The sequence below is a fragment of the Balaenoptera acutorostrata genome, chromosome 13, assembly GCF_949987535.1.
Source record: "Balaenoptera acutorostrata chromosome 13, mBalAcu1.1, whole genome shotgun sequence".
In the NCBI taxonomy this organism is placed as follows: Eukaryota; Metazoa; Chordata; class Mammalia; order Artiodactyla; family Balaenopteridae; genus Balaenoptera; species Balaenoptera acutorostrata.
The window spans coordinates 81,462,316-81,487,466 of NC_080076.1; the positions used below are offsets into that span (position 1 = coordinate 81,462,316).

At 45.9% G+C, this 25,151-nt stretch overlaps 1 protein-coding gene across 1 annotated transcript in view; it reads right to left on the reverse strand.

The window, feature by feature from the left end:
- NOS1 (nitric oxide synthase 1) overlaps positions 1 to 25,151 on the reverse strand; it is an 87,453-nt gene that overhangs the window by 15,270 nt on the left and 47,032 nt on the right. The window contains 11 exon segments of the mRNA XM_057526211.1: positions 4,103 to 4,181; positions 4,403 to 4,541; positions 7,337 to 7,511; positions 11,469 to 11,585; positions 14,982 to 15,040; positions 15,552 to 15,656; positions 16,636 to 16,780; positions 19,090 to 19,175; positions 19,592 to 19,786; positions 21,404 to 21,505; positions 24,640 to 24,814. Coding sequence (XP_057382194.1) covers positions 4,103 to 4,181; positions 4,403 to 4,541; positions 7,337 to 7,511; positions 11,469 to 11,585; positions 14,982 to 15,040; positions 15,552 to 15,656; positions 16,636 to 16,780; positions 19,090 to 19,175; positions 19,592 to 19,786; positions 21,404 to 21,505; positions 24,640 to 24,814 — 1,377 coding nt within the window.

Consider the following 25,151-nt stretch of genomic DNA (forward strand, 5'->3'; position numbering starts at 1 on the left):
GAGCCCTTTCCCCCAGAGTATCCCCTGCCTGTGATGTATTTATATTCACCTACAGGAGCATAACACACACACACACACACACACACACACACATACACACACACTCACGCACACATTTGGCAATGATTCAATGACAGGTTCGCAGATGAAAGAACAGTCTGCTAATGACCAGCATTAAATGGAAAAAAAAATTAGCTCATGTTCGTTCTTCAAGGAAAAGAGTAAACAGTGTCTGTTGTGAGCAGTTTGAGTGAATAAGGTTCATACCTTCAACAAATTTGTATTGAGTGTCAGGCACTGTTCTAGGCACTGGTGAGAGAGTGATGGATAAAGATAACAAAGGGCCTGATTCTCATTGAGAAGTAACTTAAAAAGATCTCAGATGGGGCTGGTGATGAGGATGGGTGGATGCTGATGGGTGGGGGCAGTGGGCTAAGTGACTGGCAGATAAGGATGGTCAAGGAGGCCTCTCTGGTGATTTGACATTTGAGCAGAGATCTGAAGAATGAGAAGGAACGGAAATGCAAAGATCTGGGGGAAGAGTATTCCCGAAAGGGGAAGCAGCATGTGCAAAGGCCCTGAGGTCGGAAAAAGTGTGGCACATTTGAGGAAGGGAAAGAAGGCTGGAGTGTTTGGAAGAGGGGTCAACACAGGGGTGGGTGGTACAGAAGGAGATCAGAGAGCTAGGCAGAGGCCAGATCATGAGGGTCTTGTCATGACCTGTCATGGCAAAGGAGTTTGAAGTTTTCCTAAGTCCAGTGGGAAGCTATTGGAGGATGTGAAGCTGTGGATGGACAGGCTTCCGTTTACATTCTTCAAAGATTAGTCTGCCTGCTATTTGGAAAATGGATCTTTGAGAGAAATGTCAAGAAACAAGGAGACAAGTTAGGTATCTCTGGCAGGCACTCAGACCACAGATGATCGTGGCCTTGCTTAAGGTGGTGGATGTAGATCTGAGATGTAGTTGAAACACAGGACCCACAGTACCAGATGAGAGTTGGATGGATAGTGGGAGGGAAAGCGAGGAGGCAGGGAGGATGTTTAAGTCTTGGGCTTAAGCCAAATGTTGATGTCTTCTGTTGAGACGGTGAAGGCTGGAGAGAAGCAATTTTATCAGAGGGTAGCTGGGAATTAAGAGTTCTCCCATCAAGAACTCTCCGTTATAATGTCCCATCTTTCTCTGAGATACCCCAGTGCTCAGGGCCCCTTCAGCATCTTTGCTCCTATTCTCTCTTCTTAGATGTCCCACCTCTATTCACCAGCCTATCTAAAGCCTACCCTGCGTTTCCCCTCCTTCTTCTGACTTCTAGGACCTATGATCCACACCCCACCCATTAGCACTCCATGATACTCTTTTCTGTATTGTTTGCTAATTGCCGTATGTAGAAAATTTATTTCCTGGCCAGGCAGTAACTGTGGTCACTTTTCTCTTTAGAGTTGCAAGGATCACCTTCAAAAGGTGGCTTATTTCCTCTTAAGCACTTTGCTTGCAATTAAGGGTCTCTTGTTGGGGGTGGGAGTGGTGAGTGTGTGATTCATATCTTGCTGTGGTCTCCTGGCTCAAACAGCTCGACTCTGGCCTTGGGCAGGGGAAAACAGGAGAGAGAGTCATGCTTTTTTACTCAATTATTCTTAAAAAAAAAAAACCCCAAAACAAAACAACAACCATATAAAGCCGGAAATGGTAGTAAGCCTGAAAATAGGTAGTGCTATGGAGTGTGCTTTTAAAGAGTTAAACGCCTAGACGCCATTTGATCCTTTTTGAGCTAATCCATAACTGATTTTAATACTGTCTTCTGGTTCCTAACCTTGTTGAAATATCTTCTTGTAAGCCGCTCAGAGTCAACTGCCTTTCCAGAGGTGGATCGGGGGTTATTCTGGGACTTCAGTCCAACTTAGCATCAAAACATTTGCAAATTACCTTGCTTTTTATGTACTATGGTTTGGGGAGTAATTTTTGAGATCTGGGCTTTCACAGTTTGTCGCCGAAAGAAATTTCCAGTAGATTCTTAGTCCCTTCTCTTCCAATGCTACTGAAGTTGTACTTTTCCACAGGATGGAAATGGGGAGTATGATGTGTATTTCAAATACAGAGTCCCTTTCTATATCAGAGATCATTATGCTCTGAATATTGCATTTAACTAATTATTCAAATGGATTAATTTCCCAGTCTATTTCTTTAGTGTTCGAGGATCTGGGAGAGAACATGAGAGCCCTGGGCTCCATCCTGTTGGCCACTTTATCAAAAGTTTTACGTCCAGACACAGAGAACAGACTTGTGGTTGCCAAGGGGAAGGGGGTTGGGGGAGGGATGGAGTGGGAGGTTGGGTTTGGCAGATGTAAGCTTTTATATATAGAATGGATAAAAAATAAGGTCCTACTGTATAGCACGGGGAATTATATTCAATATCCTATGATAAACCACAATGGAAAAGAATATTAAAAAAAGAATGTATGTATATGTATAACTGAATCACTTTGCTGTACAGCAGAAATTGACACAACAGTGTAAATCAACTATACTTCAATTAAAAAAAAAGGTTTTAAGTCCATGTAGAAAGCACACATACTAAATTTGCAGGTGTATGAAGCTGGGATGGGTAAGGAATAGTAACGGGAATGAGGGATACGCTAGTTGCTGTGTGTGTGTTGTTTCTAATACTCACAGCAGCCTTGTAATGCTTTTGAGGCCATAGGTATAGCCATTTGGCATTTTGACCTTGGAGTCAGAGAACTGAGCCTGTGTGGCCTTGAACAGTCACTGGCATTTTCTAATTGTCACTTTTCATATTTAAAACGTGGATGATACTAGTACTTACTTCCTGGGCTGGTCAGAACTCTGGGAGATCCTGCACAGAGAGGACTCAAAACAGTGCTTGGAACACAGAAAGTACTAGATAAACATTGGCAATCTTTATAGCCATCGATCTCATTTTAGGTAAGGAGACAGGGGTTCAGAAGACCCAAGGGACTTGCCCAAGGTCACACAGCTGACGCGTGGCAGCGCTGGGGTCAGAACCCAGGTCTGTCCAGCTGGAGAGCCCACCCTTTGTACTATGCCAGGCAAAGAATCAAGATCTCAAAAGATCTTCATGGGCTATAACTGCAGAGTGAAAAAGATTCCATTCAACAGGGATCAAGGCAAAGACTTTCTTTACTGCCAAAAAATTTACTTATACAAGTAGAGGGATGCAGAGACCTGGCCTGATCATTCTGAAAAGACTTCAAGTCCGAGAGCAGCAAGGACGTAAGCTTAATGGGAGAGCAGCATGGCGGTTGGGACAACACCTGCAATCCTGGGCGGCATTAGAGCATCCTGTCCAGATCGGGGATGGTAATAATAGCCTTAGTGCACTTGGTAGTGATCACAGGACCTCCACTGCACTGTGACCAGGGCTGAGGAATGACATTTCCAGCAGGACAGAGTGTGTCTTTTTTACTAAAGCAAAAGGTTTGGGAAACCAGGTCTCAGGAAGAACAGTTGGAAGGAATGAGGACCAGGGAGAGATCGGTCACTGTCCTTGGCTATTGGCAGCTCTCTCATTTGGAAGAACTGACTCTGTTTTGGGTGTCACTGGCGAGTGCAACTTAGGATCAAAATGAAGTGCTAGGAACACTTGCTTTGGTTGTAAGGAATAGGAAGATAATTTCTAACAATTAGGACCTCAAAACACAGAGGGGGCTGTTTTATAGGTTAACAAACCTCCCGTCATCCCAAAGGAATTTAAACAGAGACTGAGCAGGCATTTCTCAGGACAGCAGAGAAGAATTTTCCACAGGGAGATGTCTGGACTAAGTGATTTCTGACTAAGATGCACATTACAATGAACATTAGCAGTCTGAAAAGGGTGTGGTCTCTATTAAAAATTCCTCGAAAAACGTTTCTCTTTCCCCTCTCCACAAGGATTGTCACCATTTACTTTTTTCATTCCTGCAGGTTGGAGCTTGGCAAAGGGAAAGCAGGAAACCAAGATGCTAGTGGCAAGGGGGTCTCGAGGACCCTTAGAGTGGTAATAGGAAGCCAGTCCTGAGTCCTCCTTCCTTGTTGTGGGTGGCATCTGGGGCACAGGTGGGGAACCCGAGGGGACCAAGGTGTTCCTACCTGGATTTAGGACTCTGAAGGTTTTGACGGCTGAGGAGTCGAGCGGCTGAGACCCGCTTTTTGTGGACATTGGATAGACCTGGGGGGAGAAGAACAACAGTCTTCCTGTGATGGAGTTAAACAGTTGTCAGTAAAAAGTCTCCAGCTTCTCCTGACCCTCTCTTTACTGGGAGGACTGAACTAAAGGGAGACCAAAGCAATGAAGCCCACCTTCTCTAAAGACCTTTCGGAGGTGAGAACTCCTGTCTTCCTTTCCCCCCACTGTCATGAACATCTCCCCAGGTGCGTGGTGGGAGATACCTTGTGTGAGTTCTGGAGCTTCGGCCATGTAGGTGAGGCGGAACTTGTTCCTCTTCCAACTGCGGTCATTGCTGATGAGGGAGTTGTTTGCCTTCTCAATGTTGACGTCATCTCCCACGCAGAATACATCACAGGCTGCCTGTGGCACACACGGGGCTTTCAGTGACCTCTTTCAGCCAACAGTGTGCCTCCCAACAGCTCCAAGTCATAGCATGTATCTATCCATCCATCCATCCACCCATCAACCCATCCACCGACTCATCCACCCATCCTCCTCCTCCCTCCATTCCTTCTTTCCTTCCGTTCATCCACCCATCCATCCATCCCTCCACCCATTCACCCATTCTCCCATCCACCCTCCCATCAACCCATCCACCCACTCATCTACCCACCCTCCCTCCCTCCATTCCTCCCTTCCATCCATTCATCCACCTATCCATCCATCCATCCATCCATCCACCCATTCACCCATTCTCCCATCTACCCTTCCATCAACCCATCCACCCATCCTCCTTCCCTCCATTGCATCCCTCCATTCATCCATCCATCCTCCTTTCCTCCCTTCCTCCCTCTCTCCCTTCCTCCTTTCCTTCCCTCCCTCCTTCCATCCATCCATCCATCCATCCATCCTTCTATTCATCCACCCATCCATCCATTCCTCCATCCATCCACCCATCCTCCCTCCATCCTCTCTTTCTCCCTTCCTTCGCTCCCTCCTTCCTTCCTTCCATCCATCCATCAATCCATCCATCCACCCATCCATCCTCCTCTCCATCCATTTATCCACTCATCCACTCATCAACCAATCCACCCTTACTTTTTGAGTGCCTTTGATGGGCTGGACATACCACATTTACTATTGACTTTGGGCCCTAACCTCTATTTAATATGTAACTCTATTATGTCATTTATTTCTAAAACCAACTTTTGCAGAGGCTTAACATTAAACAAGAAAGTAAACACCTTAGAAATTTCCTATCTTCCTCTAAAGATTTAAAAATTATAGTAAAGGCAGAATATATTGCATGTTTGGATACCTGCATATAAAATTTTTCTTTTTCTTTTTTTGCCAAGTTCATAAGTTCTCCAACTTTATTGATTCTAAGAATTACTGTTCAGAATTCAGATTTTTGGAGGTTAAAAACCATGGATAATTCCAAAGGTTTTCAAAGGTAGGTTTTTTGAATACCATTTTTTGGCCTCATGTTGATTTTAAAATAATCCAAATGTCCATTTGCTGATGAGTGGAGAAATAAAATATGGTATATCTATAAAATGGAATATTATTTTGGCTGTAAAAAGGAATGAAGTACTGATATATACTGTAATGTGGATGCACCAGGAAAGCATTAAGCTAAGTGAAAGAAGTCAGTTATAACAGACCACATATTATGATTCCATTCATATGAAATGTCCAGAATAGGCAAATTTATAGAGACACAAAGTAGATTTAGTGGTTGGTAGGGCTGGGAGTTGGCTGGGAGGATGAGGGATGTGATAGCTTAAAGGGTATGATGGCTTGTAACAGGCTCTGCTTCTGGGATGCTCAGTGTTGCCTGATTGAAGCCAAGAACCACACAATTATCTCCAGGTATAAAAAGAGCCAAGTTATCTTGGTTCTCTTTGCCTAGGAAGAAATGCTGGCACAAGTTTATCAACACAGCCTCCTCACTCACATATCCTTATAGCTCAGGGGCCTCAGTTTCCCCTTTTGCTCCGTTGTGAGGATGAAAAGTGTCAACTGACTGACAGAAGGTTGCACAGTTCCCTTTCTTCTGGGGCTGCTGACAACAATGCATTCCAGGGCCAAAGAAGGAGCAGGTAAAGGTGGGTCCACATTCATTGCTTTTTTGTTTTTCCCAGGATGGCCAATTGCATCACGCCCCACATGCATATGGAGGCCATTGCTCATTTATTCTCTTGACCTCATATCTAGAATAACGCTATCCAATAGGATGTCTTATCATGATGGAAATATTCTAATTGTCTAATATGGTAACCACTAGCCACTAGTGGCTATTGAGCACATGAAATGTGGCTTGTGCAGCTGAGGAGTGGAACTTTAAATTCTACTTAATTTACATCTAGTTGTATGTATGTTATTTACAAGGTTGTACAATCACCACCACTATCCAGTTTCAGAACATTTCCCTCAACCCAGAAGAAACCCTGTACCCATGAGTAGCCACAACCATTTTCCACTCCTGCCACCAAACCCCTGGCAACCGTTAATCTACTTTCTGTCTCTATGGATTTGCCTATTCTGGACATTTCATGTAAATGGAATCATACAGTAAGTGTCCCTTGTGTCTGGCTTCTTTCACTTAGCACGTGTTTTCAAGGTTCATCCTTGTAGCATGCATCAGCACTTCATTCCTTGTTATGTCCAAATAATTCCATTGTACGGACACACAACATTTAATTTATCCATTCATCATATTTAATGTTACTTAGTTTATATTTAAATTTAAATGATCACTTGTGGCTAGTGGCTATTGTATAGGTCATTGAAGATCTAGCACAAGAGGAATAAGATTGTCAAAGAAGACGAACTGGTGAGATCTGAGATCCAGCCCAAGGCATGGCCCCCTGGTTTGGTTAACTAACACTATGTTTTTTTGTTTACTTGTCTACCAAATGTGAGTGAGGGGTGGATTCCTCCCAGCCCTGAAATTCCAAGACTCTATAATTTTTTATAGACCAACTCTTTACCCTTAATGCAGGAGGTTGGATTCTGGTTGGAAACTGTGTATCTTAAGACCACCCAAACTCATCTGAATTGTTTGAAGCTGTCTCCTGGTTGGATACATGAGGGAAGTACCAAGGATTTTCTCAAGTTTCTTCTATCTCTGATAGTTTAGGTACTCTGTCCTTGGGGGTCACTGGGGATATGACTTCTCCCCCTGGGTCTCTGAGATCTGGGCAGATGGTTACCTTGAAGACCTTCTTGGCCCAGGTCCTGAAAGCCTCTTCCTGCCCACAGAGCTCATCCCCCTCCCTCATCTTCAGGATCCTCTCCCCACCCAGCTCTTCCAGGAGTGTGTCCACGGCATGTCCAAAGGCGCAGAAGTGAGGGTACGCCCGCGAGCCAAGGCCGAACACGGAGAACCTGCCAAGAAGACAACAGAAGTTCCAGGCTAGGGGACTGGGGAGGCGTTGGGGGGGTGTCTGGGGTTATGGACTGTTATGTCCCCCCAAATTCATATGTTGAAGCCCTCTCCCCCAATGTGACTATATTTGGAGATGGGGCCTTCAAGGAGGTAACTGAGGTCAAATGAGGTCATAAGGGTGGGGCCCTAATCCAATAGGACTGGTGTCCTTTAAGAAGAGACAGAGACACCAGAGAGCTCTCTCTCTTTCTCTCCCCCCACCACACGCTCACAGAGGAAAGGCCATGTGATGACACAGCAAGAAGGTGGTTGTCTGCAAGCCAGGAAGAGACACCTCACCAGAAACCAATCCTACTGGTACCTTGATCTTGGACTTTTAGCCTCCAGAACTGTGAGAAAATAAATTTCTACTGTTGAAGTCCCCCAGTGCATGGTATTTTGTTATGGCCGCCCAAGCAGACAAAGACCTCTGGTATCTCCAGAAGGACAGTGTTTAGCCCGTGATGGTCAGACTACCCCAAGCCCATCTGGGGAAGGCCATCTTTAAGCCTGGGAGCCCCCAGCCCTGCTCTCCCTTCCTTCTGGTCTCTGCTAGGTATTACTGTCCTCAGGAGAAAAGTCCCAGTTGGTCCTAAGGAGGATGAGTTGGGGATAGTGGTGACCCAGAACAATTGGCTGTTTCTTGTGTGTCCATTTCTAAGCTGGACTAACTGGGGAAATGAGTCTACATTAGAGGAAGACTTGACTCTACTCATGATACAGTCAGATTAGTTTTAAGTACAAAGAGAATGAAAACCCTGGCATAGTAGTTCTAGGGGACCTGAGTTAACGAGGAGATCAGGACTTGTCATTAACACATCCAGTGTTGGTGTGTAAACAGGTTCTTCTAAAAGGGATTGAAAGGTTTATAAATATGCTGGCTCCACCCCTTGCAATATCTGTGAAATTGATTTGCTTCACAAAGTCTCTTTGCATAGATACCACCAAGAAAGTGTCAGTGTTTGAATCAATGGGCGTCAAGTTAATGAGATTTTTCTGAAGTCTGGGAAGTGGAGGGCTGTGTCCCAGGTGGCCCCTCAGTCCTGCAGAGACTTGATGTCACATTTCCAGGACTTGGTCCTGGCTGTGGGTCTTGACCTCATTGGGACTGGATGGACAGCTTTATAAGTGGGACACGAACAACACCCCAACTTGCTTATTTCCCATGTTGGAGGGTCCCATGGTGACTGCCAATTCAGATAAGCCAAGGAGTGGGGCTATTTAGCCTACTCCTTACAGGGTCTGGCTCTGCTCTTGAATCTCTTCTTTAGAATGATGGAGCCAGGATGGTGAAAGATTGAGATGGAGGATGAGGGAAGGAGGTGGGGCAAGTTGGGAAGGGACCCTCTGTTATTGGAGAATGAATTTGAGTTGGGGTCCAGGAGTCTCAGAGATCAAGTGAAGGTTAACATAGGTTAATATCTACTCCTTTTAAATCTACATTTATGCTTTTCATCTCATTCTCCTCTCCTCTCCTGCCCTTCTTTCCCTGGGGTTCCAGAGCCTTTCCAAGGGAAGGATGTGGGATTAGGTAGCAAGTTTCCCCAGCACTCCTTCACCCACAATCCTCCTTTAGCTGGATTCCTTACCTTTTCCCCGCAGGGCAGTGGCCTGACAGGTGGAAAGAGCTGGTGGCCAGGAGAGGACTGGTTAAAGGATGCAGGAAGCAGCACTTCTGCCCCCCAGCCATCCCCCTTAGCCTAACACAGATTTGGAAACTCTTCGCGCTAGTCATGCCTTGTGGTTAAGGCATTGTTCCCCGAACCTCCAATATTTATTATGTTCGAGACATCCGCCATACTTGACCACCACCCATACTGTTATTTACTTAGTAGTGTTGTTTACTTTGCTTTTAATTTGTACTCACTGGCTATTCAAACCCACCGGTGTTCACTAAGAGTTGGTCCGGGTGATTAATTCATTAACATGCTTCCTGATGCACCTGAAGGCCTGTGTCACAGCTACTTCCTAGGTTCACATTTCATCACAGTCTTCATCTTATGGTTTCAAAATTCCTATTTTAAGCTTCCAAAACAGAAGTTGGCAAACTTATTATACATGGGGCCAGATAGTAAATATTTTCAGGCTTGTAGGCCAAGAAGGAAAATCAAAGCTATTTTGTAGATACCCATATGACAAAAAAGAAAATATATTCCTGCATACTTTTGGACAAAATTAAAAATACAATAATAATAATAATAGTTGCTGGGTACAATTTTTTAGTTATATATGTCTACTAATGAGAAGAATGGAATTCTTTTTTGGGGGGAGAGCATTTTGCTTAATTGGGGTTCAAAGGTAATGTTTTCTATCATCAAATAAATTGTAATTGTTCTTCTGTAAAAACCATTCTGAGCTCATGGGCTGTACAAAAGTATACAGTGGCCAGGCTGAATTTGGCCCATGGGCTGTAGTTTGCCAACCTCTGCTCTAAGCCATGATAGATTTAGTAAGGGAAAAATAGGTCTGACCGTCAAACCATGGATGTTTCAACGTCAAGCTAAAGAAAATGAACTGATGTCAAAACCCATCAGTTCAAGGGTGAACCCTAATGTAAACTATGGGCCCCAGGTGACAATGGTGTGTCAGTGTAGCTTCATCAGTTGTGTAAATGCACCACCGTGGTGGGGGATGCTGATGGTAGAGGAGGCCGTGTGTGTGTGTGTGTGTGTGTGTGTGTGTGTGCGCGTGTGTGTGAGTGTGTGTGTGTGGGGGGGGTGGGCAGGGAGTATATGGGAAATCTGTGCCTCCTCCTCAATTTTGCTGTGAAGCTAAAACTGCTTTAAAAAAATAAAGTTTATTAACAAGCGTACTGATGGGCACTTTCCTGGCGGTCCAGTGGTTAGGACTCGGCACTTTCACTGCCGTGGGTTCGATCCCTGGTCAGGGAACTAAGATCCTGAAAGCCGCGTGACTCAGCCAAAAAAAAAAAAAGGGTACTGATGAAAACAATACTTGAATATCTGGGAACCCTGTGATCTCTGTCGTCTGCTAAGCACTGTCCTGAGCCGGTGTGGAGAAGGTTCAGTTGGTGAAGGTCTAAGAGGTTCGTGGCCGGGCCTGAACACACTGCTTACATCAAGCCTCATCTTGACCAATATCTGTCAAACCAAGGGCTTGACATCCAGTTTTCTTTCTTTCCAAATACCCATTAAACCGAATTCACAACCATTGAAATATTAAACATCTGTCCATGTGCTATCTAAAATGCTCTCATGGGATGTGACTATGCTTTGGGTGACGTGGGGTCAGGACAGTAATTTTTTGAATCTGACTGCACATTGGAGGCAATTAGGGAGATTTAAATAAAAAGAAAAAGCAATGCTTGGGTCCAATTTCAGACCAACTACATCAGAATCTCTGGAAGTGGAGCTAGGTTATCTGTATACTGCAAACACCTCCAGGTGATTTTGATGAGCACCCAAGGGTGGGAACCACTGGGTCATGGCAGGGTGTCCCCAGAAGAGAGGAGAATGAGATGAAAAGCATGAATGTAGATTTAAAAGGAGTAGATATTAACCTGTGTTAACTTTCACTTGATCTCTGAGACTCTTGGACCCCAACTCAAGTTCATTCTCCAATAACAGCACTTACAAAGGGAGCTCGCTGAGTGACGTGTGGGGCACTAACACCCTTCAGCACAAAGGATGTGAAATTTGTGTGATGGGGTGAAACTTGGGTGACAGGGGCTCTGAAGTCGTGTGATAGGAAGAGGTCACAGGAGGGGTCCAGGTAGTGTGCTTTAATGGGGGAAGGATGTCCCCAAAGAGCCAGAGTGCAGCTGGTTATTCGAGGGATAAACAGACAGGGAAGGGAGACTCCCCACCCCCCAGCCTCCAAGAAAGAGCCCACTTTGTAACTCAGTCCAGCTCCGCAAGAGCCTTTGTCATCCCTGACACCCTGGGCCCCTCGCTCACCTCACATTCGCCAGGGGTCCCGTGCTCTCAAAGTTGTCTCTGAGGTCCGGCCCATCGCCTGATGATTTGCGGGAGTCGGAGTAGGAGGAAACACTGTTGAAACGAACCTTGTAGCTCCTGCCAAGATGAAAGAGAGTCTGTGAGCTCTGGCTTGGAGCCCCCTCCTGGGGTCAACACCCGATGGCTCTCCAAATCACTAGTCCTGGTTCTAGGGCCTTCCCTTGGGTCTTGAGTGAGACCATAACACACCTATGGCTTTGTCTAGAATGTATCAACTCACCCTTGCCTGCCAAAAATGACACCTAGACATCATTTGATGCTACCTGTTGGTGGTTGCCAAGGGGAGGGGGTGGGGGGAGGATGGAGTGGGAGGTTGGGGTCAGTAGATGGAAGCTTTTATATACGGAATGGATAAACAACAAGGTCCTACTGTATCAGCACAGAGAACTAGATTCCATATCCTATGATAAACCATAATGGAAAAGAATATATAAAAAAAGATTGTATATATATATATGTATAACTGAATCACTTGGCTGTACAGCAGAAATTAACACAACATTGTAAATCAACTATACTTCGATAAAAAAATATTAAAACTGAAAAAAAAAAAAAAGAAAAGTTTTGGACCACACTTGAAAGAAAGAACAGAAAGAACAGTCCATTCCTTAACCCATCAGACCATGTTTCCTTGCTTCCCAAATTTTAATGAGTACAGGAATCATTCTGAGATCATGTTAAGCAGCATATCCTAATTCAGTAGGTCCAGGGTAGGGCCTCAGATTCTGCATTTCTAACAGGAGATGCTGCTGTTCTCCTCCCCTCACACTGAGTAGCCAAGAACTACACTCGTGCTGTCTACTACAGTAGCCATAGGCTGTGTGTGGCTATTTAAAGTTAAATTCATTCAAATTCAATACAATGAACCATTTTGTTCCCCACGTGCACTAGCCTTGTGTCAAGTGCTCAACAGCCATGTGTGGCTAGTGGTTGCCGTACAGGATGGTACAGATATAGAACATTTATATGCTCAGAGAAAGGTTTATTGGATGGTGCAGGACTACCCGATTCAACATTCTCTTTCTTTTTAAAAATCTTTTTCCATTTTTAAAAATTGAAGTATAGTTGATGTACGATATTAAGTTACAGGTGTGTAATCTAGTGATTCACAATTTTTAAATGTTATATACTCCATTTATAATTATTATAAAATATTGACTATATTCCCTGTGTTGTACAATATAACATTGTAGCTTATTTTATACATAATAGTTTGTACCTCTTAATCCCCTATCCCTATCTTGCACCTCCCTCTTCCCTCTCCCCACTGGTAACCATTACAACATTCTCTTTCAATAAAGTTTTGGTCTTCAGACATTTCAAGGGTCTCTCACATTTCACATTTCAAGTAAACATGAAAAATGTTCAGCACTGACACAGCCTGAAAAGAGACTGGATTTCTTATGAAGTTGTTTCAAAGGGGAAGAAAGATGTCATCGGGACCTCAGCATCAGAGGCTCAGGAGCCTCGAGATTAAAAAAAAACAAAACCATGAATGGTTTTCCAGTTTTCCTTTAAAAGTGGTAAGTCTTGTTCTCAGATAAGGCAAAAACCAAACCAAACCAAACCAAACCAAAAATGTGTCCAAGAGCAACAAAACAAAACAAACCCCTAAACTAAAAAACCCCATAAAACTCTCAAATCAAAACCCAAAACACAAAAACTCAACACACAAATCTGAGTGCAAAAGCCAAAAAAAGAAATTGCACATTCTGGCAGCAGGGTTTCTAAGCTGGATGTTCTTCAAAGTTTTCGCTCCAGCATCAGGAAAGTTCTAAATATATGTAAGTGTATTTGCTGCCCTAAAATAGTCTCACATTGAGTCACTTCTCCAAATAAGTCCTATAACATATCAGGGGGTGGCTGTGTTGTTAGTGTGGGAAGGATGGTTGACGGTTGTGGGGTAAAAATAACAGCACTTGTGTTTGTATGAGGCTCGAGGTTTCTCCAAATGCGTTCCTCTTTGTTATTATCCTTCGATCCTTGCAACAGCTCCCAGAGGTGCTTGGGGGCAGAGGTAGTTTCTCCCCATTCGGCAGATGAGAAAGACGAGGCCCAGAGAGGTCAAGCAGCTTGCTCAAGGTTACTCAGCGTGTTAGTGTCACAGCCTGGGTTAGAACTCAGGTCTCCTTGAGACCCGGTTGTGGCCTTGGATGCTGCAGCATTGGGCATGCGCACACATACCTACCAACATGCACACAAGTGCTCACACCACTCATGCACACACACAAACGCAAGGCATACACGTGCACACACACGCTCTACCTGCGCCGGCTGTCATGGGCTGCAGCCAGACCGTGGACTTCTGTGTCACCTCGGGGGAGGGGAGGCCCTTTACGGGGAAAGAAACGCAAGGGTTCCGGGTACCTAGAGGGGAGAATGGATGGTGCCCTATCTCTCCCTGAAGGAGGCGTGAGGGGGACCTACTGGAGGCCACCAGGATAGGGTGGGAAGGAGAGAGGCAGGGAGAGTGAGGACGGAGATGTTGGCCTTGAGCACAGAAGGAAGGCTGACCACCTGGGACTCAGCTGTCCCCTGGATATGGAATGTAGGCAAGTTTGGCAATGTGTGCTTGGCTGAAAGAAAACCAAGAGGGATGTTGTGCAGAACACAGCCTCTAAGCACCAGCCAGCCATGGCATCCAATGCTCAACTTCAGACCCGTTCTGTGGTGGAGGAAACACTGCGATTCTCTCACAGAAAGGCAGCACTGTATGCACATGCCGTATGTTCTCTACTTTGGGGGGATTTAAGGGTTTTTCAAGGGTAATTTTGGTTACGGGTGTTTGTCACCTTATGAAATATCTTTAGAACCGAACCCCATGTTAGATGCCATTTTACCAGGAACGTCTTTTGACCTCAGGCATTTTTCACCTTATGAGATACCCTTTTTTTTTTTTTTTTGCCTGTACTGTGCAGCTTGTGGGATCTTATAGTTCCTAACCAGGGATTGAACCCAGGCCCTCAGCAGTGAAAGTGCCAAGTCCTAACCACTAGACAGCCAGGGAATTCCCGAGATATCTTTTGAGGTCAGCCTCCACGTTAGTGGATGCAACTCCATCAGATGGAAAAGTTCTAGGGAAAGAAACTCACTGATTCTGAATGTAGGTTTCCAAAGGGCGGCCATAATAAGAACTGATATTTACTTTGTGCTCAACTTTTCATAGGATGCTGACATCTGTTTTCTAACTTGATTCTTACAAATTAGAAAGTTCATGCAGGTGGAATAAACCCAATGTGATGGAAAAAGAAACTGAGGCACAGGGCTGTGAAGTGACCAAAGACCAAATAATCCGCCCCAGAGGACGATAGACACCCACTGGTTAAAATCAGTCACAAATGAACTTCAGGTCACAAAACTACCCAGAACTCAGATGTGAGCCCCAGATGCCAAAAGACAATTTTCAGTTACCCTCACAGGGTGTCATGTGACACTGGCGGGTCTTTCACTTACTTCCTTTCCTCGTGCACAGAGTTGGGGTGCCTCATTTCCATCAAAGCGCAGCCAAATTTCTGGAGGCCGAAAGAGATAAGCAAAATGTGAGGCATGCATGATTAAATCTGGAACGGGGTCGGGAAGAGGGTCTGGGGACCTAACTGGCAAAAGAGGAGCCTGATGCCTGGGGGCCAGGGCGTCAGGGGCTCAGGCTGGGCTGTTTATAAAGGGCTACAGGTGTGGATTCCCCTCACCACCTCCAGCACACAAATCCCCTTTGTGGCTTTCTACAAAAATATTGTCCCTGCTTCTTTCATCTGGAGCAGGGGACATCACGCTCTTGATTGGAGCCTCCATTCCAAAGAGGTAGTTCACTCAGGTGACAACATTTTCACTAGGGATCGGCTAGTCAGTGGACACCAATAGACTGAAGACTTGGAATTGTCCAATCTTGGCAGAACTTGGATCCAAATTGAGGTCATTGGCTTTGAGGCTTTGGAGGATTTGCTACTGAATAGCAGGTGTAACCGATGTCCCTCTTTTCTGCTGATGGAAACACGTGCCAGAACAGGTAAAAGCTCATCTCACCTCCCCATTCTCAGGGGGGTCTCCATTTCCAAAGGTGCTGGTAACCACCAGGACCAGAGTTTCATGCTCCAGGTGTACAATGTCATATTCCTCCATGGACATCACCTGCGTGGCAGAATGAGGGGTGGGGAGAGGAAGGAAGAAGGTGAAGAGAAGAGAGAAGGGGTAGGAGAGAACAAAGTGATGGGGGAAGAGAAGAGAGAGAGGAAGAAGATGAGTCATCTTGAGCCATCTCCTTTGGAAGGAGATCCAAAGGTGCTGGGTGCCACTATTTCAGTGGGCTCAAGTGGGTAGAACTAATAGCTTGTTGGCAGTGTGGGACCTTTCTGTGGTCACCAGTGGCCTGAAGGACTACAGAGAGTCTGGGGCAATGGGTTGGCTGTCAGTAAAGACAGATCTTGATTAAGACTCCTGGGCTTCTTACAACCAAAGGATGCTGGAATCTTCTTGATCACATTTAGGCTGGGAATGACCCAGCTGGATTTGACCAATTGTCTGCTCTGCTTCCTTTCTAATCCTCCGTCCAGCAGTGTGGAGGACCTGGGCCAAACAGGTCTGAGATACCCGCCTTAGGGAAAGATTGTTTTGCCCTATATCTTAGCATTACTTGAGCAACCTTTCTCAAAGTAGGTTCTAGGGAAGCCTAGTCTCCGGAGATGCTCCTTAAAAGTAAGTGATCCATAAGCAAACATCTTTGGGAAACATTTATATTCTCTCCTCTCCTCTTTTGGGAATGATAACACGTACGTGCAGATTAAAGGCTCTGAGAATTCCTACAGCAAAGAAACCCACTGAATTGTATTAAAGGCAGAGCTTCCCAAACTGACTCCAGAATTGTCTTTCATAAACTTTCTAATATTTTGCTCTTGGGATGGGGGTTATGATTCCTGGACTCCTGGAGGGTTCCCAGGGAAAGAACCATCAGAATCCCCTGAAATATATGCAAATGTGCACGAGTGAGTTGATGGGCATCTTCAGATGTGCTATCACCCATTCTCAAAGGATTCTTCTTTGCTGAATTCCTTCTCTCCCCTCCCCAACTTTACCATGAAGGGTCAGAGAGCTGGCACTGCCCCCTACCCACCTTGGCGTCAAAGGCATGTTTGAAGATCTCACACAGGGTTTTGGCATAAGCCTGCGATTTGCCCGTCTCTGTGGCGTACAGGATGGTAGCCTTGACCCTCTTGGCCATGGCCTGTCCCATCAGCTTGGCTGAGAACTTGACGGCTCTGGAGGGGAGAGGATGGAGAGGAAAATGGGAAATGCAGAAAGGAGGGAGGATGCCACGCTGGGACTTTTGGGCAAGAAACATGATCCATGAAATTTAATAGGAGGGAACTTTCTCTCCTAATCTTTGATGGCTTCAGGGATACTCAAAGTGCAAGTTTAGGTGCCATATTGATCCCTTTCTTAAGTCACTCCAGACCAACTGGTCATGAGCTAACATGGTTAGTTAGTTTTATTAGTTTGTTACTTGATTAATTGATCCTGGTCTTGAGAACCTTGGTTTGCCAAGCATTGCCCCAAAAGATGATCATTCATTCCTTCACTCATTTGTTCATTCATCAAGTGTTTGTTGAGTGCTTAGCTATGTGCCAGGCATTGTTATAGGAATGGAAACACAGAGAAATGGCTGTCATGGGGCTTACGTTCGTGTGTGTGTGTGTGTGTGTGTGTGTGTGTGTGAGAGAGAGAGAGAGAGAGAGAGAGAGAGAGAGAGAGAGAGAGAGAACGAATCACTAATAAATCACCAGGTATTGACCTGGAAGGGATTTTAGAGGTTCATAAATCCACAAAGGAAGGACCAAGTCTGATTTAAGCAGCCATGCACATCCAGGGTCTTGCAGAGGCTGATACTTAACAGGCACTAAATACGTATCTATCAAAAGAAGGAATGGATTTTAAACATACTGCTACCACCAAAGCCCTGGGGAGTTTAAATGTCAAGTCGAGGCTCTTTCTAGTTAAATGGAGAATTCAGAACCAGTGTTTCTTCCTTCCCATCTATGAATGCCTGGGCTCACCTTCCGAGCAAGCATCCCTGTTCTAACTAGGAATCTCAGAGTAGACAAATTGCTAGTTACCCCCACCTGGGGATTATTGGTGGTAAATTCATCATTTTTTAGAATCAGGGAAACCACCCACGCCGCCAGAGCACTGGGAGCTAAGGGGGAGAAACAGAAGAGAATAAAAGGTGCCTGGAGGGTTCCCTTTGAATGATCGGATCGTAAAAAAGCATCTATAATTAACTCCCATTGTTTCTACCCCGAACTTAATAGTGCAATTAATTCTTTAGATTTTTCCCTCCCTTCTTCCCTCAGAGACAGTTTGAACTGAACTGAAGCCAAAGGCTGCTGTCCCTGAGAATTTGTGATGCTCTTGTTAGGGAAAGAATGGCTGCTGATGCATTCTTGCTTGGCTGCAAGATAAAGTTAGGTGGAAGGACAAAGGGGAGGGAGGGAGAGAAGGGAGAGATCCTGTGGACCATATCAGTGGAGCCAGGATCTAGGTTTCAGTCCCTGCAAGACCTACCAGTCACCTGTTGAGAGCTGGACCCGAGGGGCTGAGGAAAGTGACTAAGTAGCTTGGTGCATACTAGCCCCTCTGCCAAAAAGTGAGCTCCAAATAGAGGGTCTCTGCTGAGTGGATCAGGGAGTTCTCTATCTTTAGACAGAAAGCTGGCATCCCCATTAAACCATCTCAGTCAACCCCATCCCACTGTCAGCCGGTCCCCTGGCTGACCCTGGCTGACCACGAGTTCTTCAGGACAATTACTCTTCAATAGCCTTGGTCCCTAACCCTCGTCCCTCCTCCTTTTCTCAGTGAAGTCTTATTCATTTCATTCTTCAGCTCAATTGTCATCTCCTGCGGGAAGCCCCTTTTGACCTCCCAAACTGGCTGAAGTCTCTTTTACGGCACCATGAATCGTTCCTTGATGGTAGCTGTGAGCTTCTTGAGGGCAGGACCACATTACCTGGCTCATCATGGCATCTCTGGAGCCCAGCACAGTGCCTGGCACCGAGTAGGCACTTAGTATCCATTTGTTGGCTGAATGAGTGAATGAGTGAGTGAAATGAGATTCAGCCCTGGACGAGAGGCCTCTCTAGGCGGTGGTGGGCTGCAGCCAGCTCGTCCTAGCTCCTCCCAACTCTGGCTTCAGTGACTTCCTGTTGAGAGCTTGAAACTGGCCATAGCGGGAGTATTTACACCACGGAAATTGGCAAAGGTTACAAATCTATTATCATTATCATGGCCAACTTTATTAATTGGAGAGCTGGTTTATCAACACAACACTGTCTCCAGGACAAGAATTCAGCAAAGTGCGGGGAGGAAAGTGAGGTTGGGAAGGAGAAGAGTCATGGTGATGTTTGCATCCCAGACTCTGAGGCAAAGGAGGCACGAGGGGGTTGGAGAAAATGGAGAAATCATGTCACACAAGAGGGCAGAGGCGCAAGCATGTTTCCAGCCTTCTTTTCTGGGGCTCTCTGAATTCGGGGGTACATCCATCCCCCATCCCCACCTACTTTAGGAGACTTACTCTGCCAGCTTCTTGAAGCCAATGGCTCGCCGCTTTGTGGGGGTCCCGTTGGTACCTTTCCAGACGTGGGTGTTCCAAGGGTCCGGCTGGGAAGAGAGGACTATGGTCACTGCAGTGAGGGACCCTGGCTCCTCTTGGGAGATGCTCAGGGCTCCCTGGGGGCCTGTGGCTGTCCAGCCATGTCCAACCCTTAGCCCTTGAAGGGAACGATTCTGTCAGTGGCGACCACAGGGGTCCTGGCACAGAATGGCCGGTCCAGCCTCCCTGCACCGTCCTGCTAGACCTTCCCACTCATGCCTCAGAATCCCTCTCAAACACTCTCCTTGTGACCCCGGACTACTCATTTCATATCCATTCGTCTTTCAGCTTGAGTTGTGCTGTTCAATATGGTGGCCACACTTGGGCATCCGAAATGCAAGTCTGAGTTGAGACGTGCTCTAATCATTAACACACACACCGGATATTGAAGACTTAGCACGAAAGAGGCGGGGAGGGGCAGGACCTGGTATTCGAAGGAGGGGGTGAGTCGGTAGTTGAGCATCTCTTGGTGGAAGACGGGGGTGATGCTGCCAGACATGGGAGGCACGATCCACACCCAGTCAGCGGGGCAGCCTCCGCGGCAGCGGTATTCATTCTCCATGTGCTTAATGAAGGACTCGGTGGCGGAGTGGTGGTCAACGATGGTCACTTTGTCACTCTGTGGGAGGAGGAGAGGGGACAAGGAGTCAGGAGGAAAGAGCAGCTGGGGTATTTCGGGGCTCCCTTGCCCATAGAGCAGTGTTTTCCAAAGGCTGGTCCTGGAGATGATTCCAGGCAGGTGATTCTCTGCATTGTTCTTTCAATCCTGATTAGACCCAGGAGAAACACCTCTCTTGCCAAACTTCCTCTGTCCTTCCTCCTTCTCTCTCTCTCTTTTTTTTTTTTTAAATGAGAGAGGAAGCTCAGGCAACTAGAATCCAACAACTTTGTGTTGTTTCCCTGTGTGTATTTGTTTATATATTTATTTAAATTTACAATTCTCTTCTATTTATGGCAAATGGTACTGGCTCTCCATTTATGATGGTGACACAAAATCCTCTTAAAATAAACAATTTTAAGTAATAAGGATGAGTTTATTAAAATGAAAACAAGTCAATCACAGCAGAGCTGGGTGGACTGAGTGTCCGCGTAACCCAGCCCCAGGGCCCGTTGTAGTCGGCCGGCTTGGATTCTTACCTTGCCCAGGCAGTGTCTTCCCTTTCTGCCCACAAAACTCTGTCCCTTTCCTGCACTTTTCTTTTCCAATCATTCATCTCACTCACGTCTCTGCTGCCTCTGGCTCGCCAGTCTTCATACCAGTCTACCAAAGCATCCACCTTCATTTTCAACAATTCCTAAAACTTCACTCCTCCATGGTAGAGAGGGAAGGGAGGGGGCTTCCTTCTCCCTCATCCCATCTCAACTGGTCTCTTCCCTGGGATATACATTCCCCAGTATACCCAGTCTCCCTATTCCTGACATGGGGACCTATGGTTTATATTCATGTCTATACATGATTTGATATGTTCATTCTACTGCCTGTGGATGCCTCCCATGTATGTCTACGAGGGTCTAGCCTCCCAAACCATCACCCTCAGAGGACAGAGCTGGTCTCTACTACAGAGAGTGACCTCTGTTCTGTGGGCCTCCTGGTTTGCCCAGGAGAATCCCAGCTTATGCCCTTGTACTGTTACAATTATTAATAGTATCCCCCATTTGCTCTCAAAAGTGTTGTGGTTTAGCCGATAATTTTTAAAGCTATCGTACTGTATATAATAGCATTTACCACAGAGCCACATGCATTGGGGGACCTATGCTTCTGATCATGACGATGAGCATTTGTCTCTGTTAGGTGAAAGTCTGAGTGCCTAAGAAGTGGCAAGACACAGATGATGTTTGCCATTTCTTTCTTTCTTTTTTTTTTTGGCCGCGCCTTGCGTCCTGCAGGATTTTAGTTTCTCTACCAGGGATGGAACCCATGCCCCCTGTGGTGGAAGTGTGGGGTCTTAACCACTGGACCACCAGGGAAGTCCCAGATGTTTGTCATTTCAATTCTAAAAAATCATAAGCAACAAGTCACAAAACCCCTATCTTTTTGCCTCTTCCTCAAATGGTCCCCACCCAAGATCCATCATGGGGAGGAAGGCATGCATGATGGGAAGTACACCTCACTGGTAGGCAGATCCCTGCAAGGACGGTTCCTGGGAGCTGGGCTCTTGACCTTCTGCCCCGAGACTCTGAAAGGTTTTAGTTCCCCTTTGAGGCTTGGCAGCCAGGAGGTGTGCCCTGGCACTACCTGGAAGCTGTACAGCACCGCGATGTTGATCTCCACCAGTGCCTGGTCCTTCCACAGGGAGGACGTCTTCCTCATGTCCAAGTTCATCTTCTTGGCCACTTCCTGAAAGGGGAAGGAAACACAGACTCATAGGCTGGGGCACCTCTGGATTTCAGACTAAAGAGGGACAGGGCTAGTGTCACCAATGAAATTCTTAATTAATTAATCAACTCATATGCAGACTAATTCACTTACTCAAATTTTTTTTTTTTTTTTATTGAGGACCCACTGGTAGCATCAAGAGACTAGAGGGACTTGGCTGGACCTTTTATTATTGAGCTTACCTTCTAGTGGGGGAGATAAATAGGTAATATTGTGATGAGTGCTAATTTCTAGGAAGAAAATAAGGCAAGGAAATGGGATAAAGAGGGATATGGGGGCAGGATGTATTGAACCAGGATAGTCAGGGAAGGACCACTGCAGAGGTGGCATACAGGTGAGTCCCAAATGATGAGAAGAAGCAAGACATTTGTAAATCTTGGGAGGGAATGTTCTATGCAGAGAGAACAGCATGCAAAGACCCTGGGGTGGGATCAGGCTTGCACTGAGGTATAGAAAGAAGGCCAGTGTATTTGGAGGGTAGGGAGCCAGGGGGAGTTGGTGAGAGAGAGATGCAGGACTGGATTATGCTAGATGTGCTAAGGAGTGAGGATTTTATTCCACATATGATAAGGAGGGTCTTTGGGGGACTTTAAGGAGACATTTGGGTCTGGGAGTGACGCGAGCTGCTTTCTAGTAGGAAAAGCTCTCCACCCATCCTGTTCCATCTCCAGAGTGGCCACTGCCTGGAATCTAGATCATGGGTATTTTGAGTTCATGGGGACGCCTGCCTACTCCATTTGACAGATGAGGAAACTGAGGCTCAGAGAGCTGCAGAGACTTGCTCACAGGCCACAGAGCCAGTTGGCCTCGGGGCTGGAGCCCAGGGAGATGCATAACGCCCAAGACCTGGGAGCGGCTCCCCACCCAGCCGATTCCTTTGGCAAAACTACTTGGAAAAAACAACTCCTGACATTTATGTTACAGCTCCAGCTAAAGCAGGAGCTGATGTCAGGAGCAGGGAAGACCCAATAGCAAATCCATTAATTAGAGCCTGGCTTCTCACTTCCTCTGTCAATTCTAGTCACTTGTGGGAACCTAGGTCTCATTATGGGGTTAGAATGTGACAGTTTCTCAAGTTTGGGTAAATCGCTTCCCAGCCCCAGATGTCATTTGTACATAATGGCAGTTAGAACTGGAAGGCTGGGGTGGGAGCGTGTCTCATTTAAGTTACCAAGTGACTACTCTTTGCAATCGAAATGTAAGCAGGGATCACGAAAGCAGAGATTAATTTACTCTTTTGAGGCTGAGGTGTTAGGGTCTGTTTGGGGTCTTTTAGCGATGATACAAACACAGAAAGTAAGAAATTCGCTGCTTTACATAAACACGTATAAAACTTGAGTTATTTTATAAAAGAAGAGATTGTGTACAGCCAGTCATGCTACTATTGTTACTTCTACAGCATTATCTTGGTTAAAAGAATAGAAATTAGTTGCAAGAAAATGCAAAAAAATATATATATATGACTTTAAAAATTCCCAAATATTACCTGAGCCACATTTCTGGAAATTGCCTGGAAATGTTTTTTCCTTTCCTGCCAGGAGTTTGTATAAATCAGTGGCTTCCCAGTAGAATCTTCTGGGAAGCTTTGAAAAATACTGGTGCCCGGGCTCCACCCTGGAGCACTTTTATCCAAATTCTGGGGAGTGGGACCCCAGCATAATAAAACTCCCTAGGTAATTCCAGTGTGTGGCGAGGCTGAGGCCCCCTGGTTCTGTTTTCCAGGCCAGCGCCCGTGGAATTTTTTTAAATTGACATATAACATTATGTGTATTTCAGGTATGAGAGATATTGGTTTGATACATTTATATATTGCAATATGATTACCGCTGTAGGGTTGGTTAACACCTTTATCCAATCATATAATTACCATTTCTTTTTTGTGGTGAGAACAATTAAGATCTAGTCTCTTAGCAACTCTGAAATTTATAACAGTATCATTGTTGAACATAATCACTATGCTGTGTATTAAATCTCCAGGAATTATTTATCTGTTAATTGCAGGTTTGTACACTTCCACAACATCTTCCCCAGTTCTCCTGCCCCGCTTCCCCAGACCCTGGTAATCACCACTCTACTCTCTGTTTTGGGGAGTTTGGCTTTTTTAGATTCCACATATATGTGAGATCACGTAGTATTTGTCTTTCTCTGTCTGATTTATCTCACTTAGCATAATGCCCTTAAGGTCCACCCAGGTGAACACCCATGGATTTTAACGATATAAACCTAACGTTTGGTTCCGAGTTCGAATTTTGCCCTGTGCTTTATTTACTGTGTGACGTAGGCTCAGCACTTAACTTCTCTGTTTCTCAGTGTCCTCTTTTGAAACAAGGCCAATCACAGCAGACTGTGGTTACAAACAACATTTGCTGACAAAACCACAGCAATCCTGACGCTTTCACCAAAGTGGAGCTCCAGGGAGCAGTCCGCCCCAGCACTCTTTAGTAGATCAGGATGACTCAGCCCTGGAGAGAATCAGAACCTCCACCCAGAAATGTACGTGGTGGGGAATCACTGCCAAGCCTTGTTTTTTAAGAAAAGAGACCAAAAATGTCCCATGTTCATGGGTCGTTCTCAAAACCTTCTAACAAGGTTTGACACTGACAGGCAGTGTAGTAGAATGCTTATGAACTCGGATCGTAAAGCCAGACTGCTGGGGGGCGGGGGGGGGGAAGAAAAAAAAGCCAGACTGGGTTCATGTCCCAGCTCTGCCACTCCCTAGCTGTATGATCATGAGCTCATTGTCATTTTAACCCTCCCAAAGGCCTCAGTTTCCTCATCTGTGAAAGGGGAATTATCACACCTGGAGGTTGTGGTAAGTATTAAATGAGCACCTAATACATGCAAAGTGCTTGCAGTGGTGTCACATAGCACATAGTACACGTACTCTTCTTCTTCTTCTTTTTTTTTTTTGTAGTACACGTACTCTTAATGCCACGGAAGCCTTCAGAAAGGCCAGGGGGCATCCCCAGAATTGCAGATTCTGTTTTAACCTCTTCCAGTTTCCAAGCCCCAAAGCTCAGCTGTGGGAAAGGACAGCTGAGCCCATCCCCTTTGCCTTCTGCTTCTGCATCATGATGACCAAGAAGGGACTTCACCTCCAGGATGTTGTATCGGGAGCTGTCACAGTAGTCGCGGACGCCAATCTCTGTGCCCATGTACCAGCCGCTGAAGGGACAGGCGCTGAACTCCAGGCCGCCGATCTCCAGGAGCATGTTTGACACAGCGGGGAGGCCGTACCACTTCAGCCCAAGGTCCTTGAACCACTCAAACCTGCGGAGAGCAGCACAGCCCAGCTCACCATGGGGCAGGAGACTCATGGGAAGACACGCAGGTGGGATATCCTTAGTCTGGGGATGCTGAAATGCCAGTGACTGACTGGGACTTACTATGCCAGAACCTAATTCCTGGGCTCATGTCAGACCTGTGGGATCACAGCTTCCACAGCTGGGGCCTGAGAATATGCACTTTAACATGTTTCCCAGGTGATTTGGATGGACATCCAGGCCTGGGAACCATTGCCTTGGGCTGCTGTTTATCTCCTAAACCCACCCTGAAGGTGAATCCAGGAGAAAGTGAGCATTGCTGAGTTCCTTCCGACCTCAGGACC